This window comes from Apteryx rowi, unplaced genomic scaffold (genome assembly GCF_003343035.1).
Source record: "Apteryx rowi isolate R43461 unplaced genomic scaffold, aptRow1 scaffold_48, whole genome shotgun sequence".
NCBI lineage: Eukaryota > Metazoa > Chordata > Aves > Apterygiformes > Apterygidae > Apteryx > Apteryx rowi.
This window is the reverse complement of record NW_020450738.1, coordinates 3,574,826-3,587,016: the sequence shown is the minus strand read 5'-3', so window position 1 is coordinate 3,587,016 and position 12,191 is coordinate 3,574,826. Positions and strand designations below refer to the sequence as shown.

General features: G+C 40.6%; 2 protein-coding genes and 1 long non-coding RNA gene across 3 annotated transcripts; 1 reads left to right on the top strand and 2 right to left on the bottom strand.

Annotated features, from left to right (window-relative positions):
* Positions 1-220: 220 nt before the first annotated feature.
* OSTC (oligosaccharyltransferase complex non-catalytic subunit) lies at positions 221-5,013 on the bottom strand. The gene is made up of 4 exons (XM_026078410.1): positions 4,804-5,013; positions 4,450-4,543; positions 2,596-2,793; positions 221-704 (listed from the first exon to the last, which is right to left on the bottom strand). The coding sequence occupies exons 1-4, from the start codon at positions 4,940-4,942 to the stop codon at positions 686-688; spliced, it is 450 nt and encodes a 149-aa protein (XP_025934195.1). The 5' UTR covers positions 4,943-5,013; the 3' UTR covers positions 221-685.
* Positions 5,014-5,428: 415 nt separating this feature from the next.
* On the top strand, positions 5,429-8,717 carry LOC112972210. The gene is made up of 2 exons (XR_003255585.1): positions 5,429-5,870; positions 8,367-8,717. It is a non-coding gene; the product is annotated as an uncharacterized LOC112972210 (long non-coding RNA).
* On the bottom strand, positions 8,665-11,680 carry RPL34 (ribosomal protein L34). The gene is made up of 4 exons (XM_026078406.1): positions 11,516-11,680; positions 11,310-11,409; positions 10,413-10,516; positions 8,665-8,793 (listed from the first exon to the last, which is right to left on the bottom strand). Exons 1-4 carry the CDS (start codon positions 11,578-11,580, stop codon positions 8,709-8,711), a joined length of 354 nt encoding a protein of 117 aa, XP_025934191.1. The 5' UTR covers positions 11,581-11,680; the 3' UTR covers positions 8,665-8,708.
* Between the last annotated feature and the right edge of the window lie 511 nt (positions 11,681-12,191).

Here is a 12,191-nt window from a genome sequence, read left to right as displayed (position 1 = left end):
TAGGCTGTGCTTACTCAAGAAAAAATGTTTCAGAAACTGAACAGAATTCAAATAATTTTGTAGAAAATAAGTTTTATTTGTCTTCTTTCGTACACCGTTTCAAAAAAGAAATGCACATTCATCAGTTTTCCTCTTTCCCAGTGCATAYCTGGATTTGCTCATATAGAGCTATTACTATTAAGGCAAAAGATGCCTTTGAAATCATTTCAGACACATTGTGTTTTGACCGTAAAGCATCCAAAGTTTCTGATTTTTTAATTATAATGTGGAAAGACAGGTTTCAGGTATTTCTTCCCCAACTCAAACATAAAATCTTCCACACAGGGAATAGGGGACAGATCTTGCAATAAAGAACTGTCAAACCAATGGCTAATACTCATTTCAGGGTAGAGCTAAAGATAGGTTCACTGTTTCATATGAAGTGGAATTAAACAACAACTAACTAGATAACTTGCTCTTTTCAAAAGCTCTAGAACAGAAATGATAAAATGCTGTCTTAAACCTAAATCAGCCATTGGTAATGAAAGTTTGTTTGCAGAGACAGCACCCTTTCCCCAGCTGTTTCTCATGACCAGGTCTTTTTCCTGTTGATAGTGACTATGGAATTTGTCGACTGCTGCTTCTTCTTAAACACTTCATGAAGAGGAGTAAATTCAGCTTGAGCTTTCATACACCATAAGAGATACTAACCCATCAAGTAGCCCCTACAGAAAAAAATTAAGTTAAAAAAAAAAAAAGAAAAGAAAAAAGTTAGAAGATATAGACAGCACACCTCAAAAACAAGAGAATTATGGTCTTAAAACAAAAATCTCAGATTGCTAATGAACTTTTCAGACCAAAGCTATTTAAAAGGAAAACAATAAATCCTGTCCAAGGCACCAACCTACCAGCTTAACTACCCAATGCTTTATTTGTTTTTTTCAATGAGTATTGAAAATGGATTACTCTGTTCTCAATCCAACTTTTGTAATTGTTTGGAATTTTTGAAGCCCAAATTACACTTTATAAAAGGTTCTTTATTTGTACGCTTTACACAAACTATCAGTTTTAAGATATTCAATATATCTTGACATCTTTTGACACTTCCAGTCTCCTTTTCCTCTTCAATTTTTTTCAAGCCTCGTTTCTTTAAAGAATTTAATAAAGAGAACTGTTAAGAGACACACATACTTTGCAGAACAACTGTCTATTATTGCAATCCAGGTCTTTTTTTCTAGATTTTTTCTTTCTATAGCGCTTGCTTCCTGCGTAAAATCTAAAACAAAATCATTCCAGAGCAAAGATCATGTCTATCTCTGACAGGCATTTAGGATGACTCTGGATTCTTAAAAGTAGGAAAGTACACACACATTTTTTTTTTTCCTGATTACACAAATCAGGGTGAGCTACTCGTATTAGTTTCGATGTCAAATTTTTGGTCTTTACATTGAGTCTGAGATAGCTATGTTAACCAAGTGAAATGAACTAATGAACTGTCTGCCTTTGCACAAAAGATACGTGACAGGTAACACTGAATTCCAAAGAAACTGTGCCTATTTTGTTAATGGAGGAGTTGCAGAAAGTTACCTAACACTTCTTCTCAGGAAAATACTTTTAAATACTAAACTGTTTCCGTAATGTGAGCCACTTACGTCAGTACAACGCAGAGATTCGCTTTAATTACATCAGACTTCTTTTGTTCTTTTTAGGGTTTGGGGTGGGGAGGGGGAGGGGTAGGAGTCAAAACCATTCGAGCAACATGATGGCCTTAATGAAACAAGAAAATATATAGCAGGCTTCTCTTCTGCTACCTGCTACCATGGAGCCCATCACTTGTACGTTATGAAAGAAATATTTAAGAAAGGAAGAACGACTGTCATTGCTAAGCTAACACCTCACAGACCTACTCTGGAAATTAACTACCAGTACCTCCAAACAGCTGGTTTCAGCTATTCTAAATGAAATCGATGGACTGAGAAATAAACAGAAAACAAGGAATACTGCTTTTAGTTATCTCACAGCCTGAAAGCTCCAGATCTTTTTTACTTTTTGATCTCTGAATACATGTGTATTAAAATACGTATACTGGATGTTTCAATGTTATGTTCAATTTTCAAGCAGAAAAATTGAGACATCATCTTTAATTTAGCACTGCTTAGGATGTCTCTGTCTTAGATTATTCCTCTCTTCAGTTTTTCTAGTTATGATCCCTCACATACGTTGTCAGCATAAACAACTCATTTGCCTCTCCAAGTTCTTTGATAAACGCTTTTCCCTCAAAGTCCTGACTTATAATTTATTTTTTTAAACAATTAATATATATGCATTCTTTCCTTAAAATTCATTACAATTCAGACTCATTAATTGTAATACCTGACTTACCAGGATCTGTCCCCTTTCTTTACCACAGCACAATCTTACTGTAGATAGCCTCAGAAGCATCCCACCTCATTCAAGATAGATTGTTCCCAAAAAAAGCATTAAAGAAAAGCAACATATAGCCAAGTAGCAAATATTTAACGTACATCATTTTACTTTCTGTTGCCCTTAAATTTAACATACGCACACATAAGCCACTGGAGAGAAGAAATGCGGAAAGAGTACTAAGTCACTTACGGTAATTTCATCCTCATGAAAACTCTGGCCATGAAGAAGCTCAACAGCACGCTTACAAATCCAATAAAAAGCAAGAGAAATCTATTCAGCTTGGGGATATTTGGTGCATTGGATCTATCGAGAATTATGAATCCTAGGCCGCCCATTGTGAAGAGGAAACTGGATGCGAGCCCTTCCATAATATATTGCCCGTTTACTCTACAAAAAAAAGCAGGGAAGGAAAGAAGACAGAGTCAGAAAGGCATTAGCTTTCAAGAAGTTATTTAGGTTCCAAAACCCATCTACTCAAGCTTACTCAGCCTGCTTTAGCTGTGCAAATATGCAGGACAATTAACTGTGATAAATTGACTTTCTAACAGAAAGTAGATATGTAAACTGACTTTATGTAATTAAGCATTTAATATGTAATTTATCTCCTGGACTGATAGTCTGCAAGGTGACCAATCAAACGTACTGGTTCTCTTCATGAGTTATGCAGAACCATGTATATTGGTTGGATGATACTCAGTTAGTTCTTCCACAGCTCATGAAAACTAATGCAGAATAAGTTCATCAGTTTTCAGAAATATCTTTTCTAAAAGCAGTGCCAGGTTTCACAGATGACTCAAAGCACAGAACAGTGATCTCCAGACCACTGAGCTTTTCAAGTCTATTTCTGCCCTAATGTTTAAGCAGCAGTCTCTAAATTCCAGTATCAGTGAAAAGCCCCAGACCACTCAAAACACTACATCAGCACATGAAACACATCTACTGGTTCCGCACACAGCAAAAGTGGTCTTGCCTGCAATATCAATTTTGCTGTTGGCTCACTGAGACTACACAGGTTGCGGGTACCCAGCCTGAATGTGCTCTGGCTCCCTTCCAGCCCACACAGCTGGGTTTCCTTCTTACAGAACCAAGACTGACAAAAGTGAAGTTGAGATGCAGCAAGAGCCTGCAGCTCAGCTGAGAGTTTCCTAGGACCCACCCACAATCACTGAACCTCCTTCTACTTTCATAATTAGCAATACCAGCAATTTTGTAAAGATGGTATGGATGTAGCAACTACAGATCATAATACAGAAATGAAGATAATCATTGTTGTTTCCCTGTWAAACAAACAACTTCATCTTCTATCATATTGTTTCCACTGAGTTTTACTAAAGTGCTTTTAATTCCCTGCAGCACCCTAATTCATATATATTGCAGCAATTCAAGACAATGAGGCATGTATTAGACTGAGCCAAAATCTGTACGTAAGATATATGAGATTTCACAAATAGAAACAGTTTTTCTTGTAATTAACAAAAGCCATTATTTGTTAAAAATAATAGTAATAATAATTCCAAGTGTAAATTCTCCAGAACAATTCTTGACTAAACAAGCTCTGGTTTCCATTAATAGAAGCAAACAGACTCAAGGAGGATACTGTTGTTACATATTTATAATTATATTTCCCCCACGCTCAGGCACAAAAGTCCAGATTAAATCAGGATTTAAAAGCACAGAACTAAAAGCTTCACAAAGAGTAAGTTATGAAATATGACCAAGTATTTCTGTACCCATTTAAAGTCTCATCTCTAATGGCAAAGATTTTGAAAAAGAGAGAAGTGCTCTCAGTTGAAAAGTTGTTTCTTACCTACGCGTTCACTTTTAGTAACTTTGGAAGGACTGAATTTTTCTATTTCCATTGATTCCAATGCATACTTTTTATTTATCTTTTTAATTTGCAGATCAAGGTAGGATACATACCTGATCCTGCATCCCCCAGAGAGCTCAGAAGAAGCTGACGCAGCTCTGTAAGACTGGGGGGGGGTTCACTTGCATTCATTCACCTGCAGTCGCTGGTTTGGAGGGGCAGGGCCCTGCTCTTACCTGTAGGCCAAAAAGGCCACTGGCCTCTGATGTCCGTGTTCGTCTGTCATGGACCCAACGCTCGGAGGTTCCACAATCACGTCGTAAATAATTCCTGTGCGGAGAAAAACACCTATTAGCTTAGAATCAAGAGGCAAGCAGCAAAAACTAGCTTAGCATCGCGGGAGCACTTAGAATTCTGTATTTCTTGGCTAATTTGAAGCTAAAAGAGAGGAAAGCAACTTTCTTTACCCCGCGGGGGGCAGCAGCTCGCCGGCACACGACGGGCTGCTCCGCCGGGGAGGGGGTTTCCCGCTCACCCCCCCCCCCCCAGCCCCAAACCGCGTTTCAAGGCCTCGGCCCGGCCGCGGGCACCTCCGGTGATGAGGAAGTAGGACACCACCACCAGCGCGTAGACGGTCATGGCCGAAGGCATGTGCACCCAGCTGGGCCGCTTCAGCTTGATGTTGGGGCACTCCAGCACGGCGAAGGGCAGCCGGTACAGCGTCTCCATGGCGGCGGCGGCCCGGCTCGGCCCACGCGCCCCGCTCCCGCTCCAACGGACACCGCCGCCGCCGCCGCCGCGCGCGCGCCCCGCCCCGACTGGCGCCGCCGCCGCCACCGTCCTCCCCCGTACACGAAGGCGGAAGCGGAAGCCAAGCCCGAGAAGTGGGGCTGGCAGGTCCTTGCAGATGATAACAAAAGCAAACAAACAAACTGCTCCACGAGGGGGGAAGGAAAAGAGGAGAAGGGGAAGCCTAGGAGTGAGGGGCACGCGCCGCCGCCGCGCGCAGAGCGGCGCCACCTCTCCCGCGCGGAAAGTGCCGGAAGCGCGGCGCGCGCGGGCACCGCCGCCACGCACCTGCCAGGGCCCAACCGCCCTGACGTGTCGCTGCCGCCTGCCCGCCAGGGCGGTTGGGGGGAGGGGGGCAGAGGAGGGGGCTCGAAGCCCCGCCCCCGGCGGGCCCAGCTCCCGCCCCGAGGCGGGTAGCCCCGCCCCCGGGCGCGGCCCGCAGCACCGGCGCTTCCTCGCACTGCGCGGGCCCCAGTTAGAGGAGGGGGAAGGGAAAAAAGAAGTTAAGCTTTCATCACCTGCTGAGTTTATGCAATACTTTACACGGGCAGGGGTACTACTGTAACCGCCCTCAGCGACCGCAGAAGGGCAGGAGCATGCTTTATGAACTGAAAGAGCACTGCAGCTTAGTTTGCAGGGCCAATAGGGGGGGGGGGGGGGGTACCATCTGACAGCTAAAATGCAGATCTACACCCATGAAGAGATCCAAAGCAGACCTCACCCAAGCAATCGTGCCTGCAAGGGGAGAAAGGGCAGGCCATGCTCCAGCCAGAGGAGGCCAGGGCAGGGGTTTACCCAGCYGGCAGCGCCTGCTTTGCCAGCATCCTGGAGAATGCCACGAACACCAGGGAAAGGAGATGCAAGAACAGTAAGTAGCACAGACATCATTTGCTGTCAGTGACAGGTATGTTAAACATTTGACACACAAATAATAAATGTGCTAATACCTTGGTCATCGTGGCCATTAGCAGGGCTGACTTACCTCTGTCTACAGCTTAACAGAAGTTCATTACAGAGAAAAGAATCAAGTCCACATTTAGGGGGGGGGAGGGAACTGTCCAAATTAAAGTGTAGGCTAGTTTCTCTTATTTACTCATGAATAGGGACAGTGGGGAGTCCTTCTCAGAGCAGTTTCTACCATATTTATACCTTATTTGTGCTGAGGTCACATCTCTCCCCCCTGCCCACACCCATATTATTTGCTTCAGAAAAGATGTTTTACAGTAAAACAAGAATTGGCAACTGCTTGAATCAAAGTGCTAGCTGAAGAGGCATAACACATCTGTAAAAGTTTCATACATAGGAAGACTGATGCCTTTCAGCAGACATAATTTAACACCAAATAGAGGCAGTAAAAGCTATCCCATTATCAACCACTTATTTGTTATTTGACAGCATTTAAAAACTTCACACTCCAGGTTACCTTAACCCTTTCTCACTAAACAGCTGAATCTAATGACTGCACAGAAAGCACTGTCATGAGGTGTATCACAACTCTAAAGACTGCCTTGATATTCAAACTGCAGCTGTCTGCTTTGAAAACTACTTTTGAGAAACATTTAAAAAAAAATTAAGAGCCTTATTACCATTTCACTGACAATTTGCCTAATGACTGTTTTTCTTTTTGCCAGTAGTGGTGATACCACATATCATAACCCAGAAGTCAAGTTGCCTTTCAGTTCAATCAAGCATCATTATAATTAGCTATTGCCATTTCAGTCTTAACCCTACTGTTCAGGAAAAAACTCCCAGTCCCAGTATGACTTATCAGTAAGTTGATGTTTATGTTTCTTTTTAATTATTCCAAAAGTATTTTCTCTACACCTTTCCTCCTTTCAAAAAGCCCTAAAGAAAACTCTAATCTAGCAGCTTTTAATGTAAATCAAGAGTGTCAAATAATGTCTACTTGAGAGCACCTATGGGGTAGGTTAAACACAACTGTCCCACTTTCCACTTGTACTTTAAAACTATTTTTCCAGCATGCCAAAACACTGAAGTCTGTACTAGCATAGTAAGGCAACAACTAATAAAATTTTAACCTTGTAAACTAACTATAGTAACACCACCTAAAAGTGTCAGGATAACAACATTAGTCTTAAAACAACCTCCTTGAATTAGCTTCAGCCTTTGGAACAAGTTTCAGCACAACCCAAGCTGAGGAGAAACAATGCTTCATACTTAAATATATAATTTAGTCACAACATTATCCATTTTAAGAACACTAACAAGATTATTTTAATGGCTTGGGACACTGCAAAAATTCTTGGGGGGGAGGGGTCATTCTACCTTGCTTGGTTAAGACATTGCCTTGCTATCTAGAAGCACAGAGATTTCCTGTCAAACACAGCAACACTTTGGGTTTGCAGGCAGTTGCCCCAAAGTAACCACTCACTGCTACTGAAGCAAGGGTCTTTTCACCAGCTGGGTTTTCTGGGATGTTTCTTGGCTGACAGCTAGGAGCTAGGCACAGTATGAATAGCCAGAATGCATAGTCAGGATAAAAATAATTTCCTTTTGGATACATCCCATGGAACCACAGCCTGCAAAGACTCCACGAGTGATTTTAAGGCTCTTCAAAGGGCATCCTTTCTGTGGTCCCAATGTTTGCACTCAAGAAGTGTTTCTCATCCTTTGTTGTTTCAATAGTAAAACTTGCTACTTTTTAATTAAATACTACTTAAAACAAGATTTAAGAAGAATGAGTATGTACTTCTTGTCATACCAAGAAATTTCAAAACAGGAGGGAAAACCACTGCACGTACAGGGAATGCAAGAACAGTCCTGAGTGTGTTAGAGTGCTCCTGGCTAGCATTAGAGGCAGGTTTAAGGCTCTTTACACATTAGCGTGAGGCAAGGAAGCAAAACCAGACCATTTCCACCTCTTTTACAATTGCACATTACACTACCAATATACCTTTAGTGGGAAAGCAACAGATCCAGGAAAATTTTCTTCAAGTCTAGATACCTGAGGCCTGAACTGCTACTCTAAAACCCATAAAGCCTAATTCTGCAAGGTCTATACCACCCGGACTCCTGGGCACCTAGAGCTCTGTTTGTATTGTACCTGTAACTGCTGATCCAAGAAGCCTCTCTCAGGACACACCTAACAAGCCAACAGAGCAACAGCTGCAGCTTTTGTCCAAAAGACCCAGATAAGGCAGTACCTAGCAGTCTGGTGCATATATACAGCACTTGCTCCATGAGGTCAGACAATTCCACCACCACCACAAGATTCAAGTAACAGTAAACAGCAGCAGATTCTATATGGAAAAAAAATTGACCTTAGACTTGTACTAGTTCTCTTCTTTGTCTGACATCTCTCTTCCAGTCTTTAATATATTCTCCCTTCGCCTTTCTTTTTCAGATTGCTAACTTTCTTCTTAGCCAAGTTCTCCGATCACTTCGTATACAGCTGTTATCATAAAAAAAAACCAACACACATTGCTGGAAGTTACTCCACTCCCTCTATGGGACTATGGGACAGAGCCAAGAGTTCTGTTTAATAGGACCTTCTTGAACCTGCTTAATTCCCCTGTCTGTATGAAGCACAAAGCATCCTGACTTACGATTTTTGTTGAACCAAAGCCTTGTTTTGCATTTAACAACCTGTGAGAAGCAACTCCTTCTAGCTTTGACAAGCATGTGGAATGACTGGACACAAGGAAAAGCAGAACTTTCATTTATTGGGCAGGAAATACAAATAGATTCACTTTGACTTCTGGCTCTGTGCTTGTGCCTTCAACACTTTCACAACGATCTTCTGCTCCTCGATAAGAAAAGCTCGTTTGATTCTGGAAAGGAAAAAAACAAAACAAGCACAGTTTTAGCATGTGTATCTAATTAAGTGGAAAATACAAGACAGAGGTTGACAAAAGTTAGTTTCGCTGTTGCTAACATTCATTAGTGCATGAGTGGTGTTAGTTCCAGAATTTCTTAAAAAGGAGGTATGTTTTCAATGTTCTTGACAAAATCAAAAGGCAGGGAGAATGACACTGCACAAATGCAGAGGTTTGGGGATGAGGCCTAGTGTGCTCACAAAGTTCTGTAATAGTGGCTTTTAGGCAGGTAAGGAGGAGTCTGAAGTAATACCTGGAGGCTGAATAGTGAAACACTGGAAAAATTAGTCCCTCACAAATTTCAAAGGCAAAAAGTAAAACCCCTTAGTAGCAACACTAACTTAGCTGTTTTTAAAGTAAGAATTGGTGTGACCAGTTGTGGTCAGTTTTCTTCCTTAGAATTACAGACAATTTAAGTCAGCCTGGTTATCAAAACAAGAGCAGTTCCCATCTTGGAATTACAGTTTCTTTGTACATAAAGAGAAAAAAAACACACTGGTAGGTTAAATCATGTTTAAATATGATTATTTCTGGAGAATATATATGGCCACCATGTAGATGGATCTATGTGATAATACTCACAAATCAACAGCTTTTGATGAATTTGAGTTAAAATATACCACATACACTCTTCTACCTTAAAGTATTAAAATGCCATTCCATATGCACTTGGCATGATKGGTTACAAAACCTACCAAAGATGCCTAAACAGATGCAGGAGAAAGACTTGCCAGTTATAGGGGAGAAGGTGATTACATTAATTTTTAGGTAGAATAAGATACAGTTCTTTCTGAAATACTCAAGTGTTAAAAATGACCTACCAAGCTCAAAATGCTTGGGAACCTAAAAAACATGGCATTTAACACAGAAGTTACTGCTAAGGATCTGCAACTCTAACAACCCATCCTCAGTGGCACCTACAGTGATTTAACTTAGGATTCACATGCGCAAAGATGCCAGCTTTACACTACAGATGAAAAACTGGAATTAAGACTACTAATTCTGAAGATCTGCTTTGATTACCATTTACACAGATGACATTCTTTATAATACACATTYTTCCTCAAATTTGTCAAGGAAGTAGATGATGTACAGTTGTTATGCAATAAAATTCAAATCACTGAGGCCTAGCAAAGGCCATCATAAAGATTAGCCACAGAAATGCTTAATATGCATCAGTATTTTGATTAACAAAACACCAAAAAGAAGCCAAGAGCTCAGCTGACCTTAGTCATCTCTGCATAAGAGAAATAAGACAACTGAAGGGAGAAGTCTTTACTAGGGGGCTGAATTTAAAAAAACAACCCACAACAGAATGAACAAAATGTTTATCCAAGCTATAACAGTAAGAAATCATGAAGAACCTGACCTCTACAAAGGAGTTCCAAAAGCAGTGACCTACTCAAATCCAAGGGTCAAGACTGTACACATCATTGCCAATGTGCCTCATGCTTCCCCTTTTTACTACGTCAGACAGTCTTTAAAATTTTGGCCTATGTTCTGAAAATATTAAGATGTTAACATCTCATACTAGGTAATCTCTAAAAAAAAAAGTCAGCTTTCTGTAAGTTTACCTGTCACGGACACATTTAGCACACATAGAACCACCGTAGGCTCTGCTAACATGTTTCTTTGTTTTCGAAAGTCTCATAAGAACTTTAGGACGCACAGCACGAACCTACAGAAAGCACAAGTTAAGACAGTATCATAATATACCCCTAATTTTGGATAATAGCCATATTAAGAAAATTCATTTGGACACTTGTTTTTTAAACACTTGTTTAAAAAATAGCAACACACAGAAAAACTTTTTTTTATATACACCATCTTTTGGTTATATATACACACACCATCTTCAGCATTTCTCTTAAGCTGATCGTTCCCATTCTACCACACGGACTCCAACACATTTGTCGTTAAAAGAGTAGAACCTTAAAGATAGACATTACTTGTATTCTGATCATTGTTAAGAGGGATGGCAGTAAACCAAGAACATATTTTGGAGAAAAATAGCATGTTGAAAGAACTCACTTTTTCTAAAACTGAAAATAAAGTTTGGCTTATGCCTACCTAATAGGTCCAATTCAGACTTAAAATTTTCAATATATACACGGAATTCTAATAGGAAGCTGCCTGCTACAGCATCATCTATATCTGATTTAAAAAACTTAAGCCAGTTATGAGCTAACTTACAAAAACACATTTCAGATATAATAGCCCTGAGAATCATGACCATTAGAAAAAGTACATTTATTCTTTAAGCTTTCAAAACATTGTTTTACAAGCTGAACTTTACAGTGTTCAGAGGACACAGAAAATAATTTAAGGAAGAAAGATGTTCCAACCAGAATTCAGCAAGAATCAAGGAGCTGAATTCAGGATTAAACAAACAATATCACTTGAAAAAGCTTTTTGTACTGGAAAAAAAAAAATTGCTATAGCGGTCTTCTGCCAGTAAACCTAACACTTACACCACGAAGTCTTCCTGGACACACACCACATGCTGATTTTGGTGCCTTCCCTACTTTCTTGGTGTAAAGGTAAACAATCCTGTTCCCGGGTGTTCGAGACCTAAACACATCAGGAAAACATCCAGTTAGTGGTACATTCAAAGCTTAAACAAACTTAGTTTTCTTAAAACATAATTATGTTTTCTTAAAAACTAAGTCCTACTTACAGTCTGGTCTTGTTGGAAGCTGTGTTGTAGGACAACCTACGGCGGTAGGTCAGGCGCTGAACCATTTTTTATACCTGAATTATGGAAAAATAAAGCAGCACAAGTTTAAGGTTCAATGTTCATAAGGAAGTTCAAGTATCACAGCATCATCTGTACTGAAGCACCTAGCCAAATATGAATCAGTAGCTACTAAATTCTATACAGCTGTTGAAAAAAATTTATGTATTTCCTCAACACAACTATATAAGGAAAAAAAAAAACCTGTCAGGATGCAACAGCAGAAAAAACTTGATTTGCAATGAAGACCCATCTACACTAACTTAAATGCAGTTCAACATACTCATCTTGCCTAGGGGATGTAAAACCATCCCAGAAATTTGTTTTAAACTTTAGCATACGTACAGGCAGCTATATACTTTGCAAACAACATAAGCTTTACTTGCAAGACTGAAAAATAAAACTGAAGCAAACAATAGTTTTTTCCACCCCGTCAAATTTCAAACCAATCCCTGTAGCGGCAGTCCGCTCAGTGGTGCCTTCCACAGGCCCAGGCAGCTGGGGCACAACACAGGGTTACACAGGCAGCAAAAGCACAACATACGCCCCGATCACAACAACGCAGGCCTCGAGCCCAAAAACGCCGCGACGGCGCACTCGCATTCAGGCGCCTGCCGCG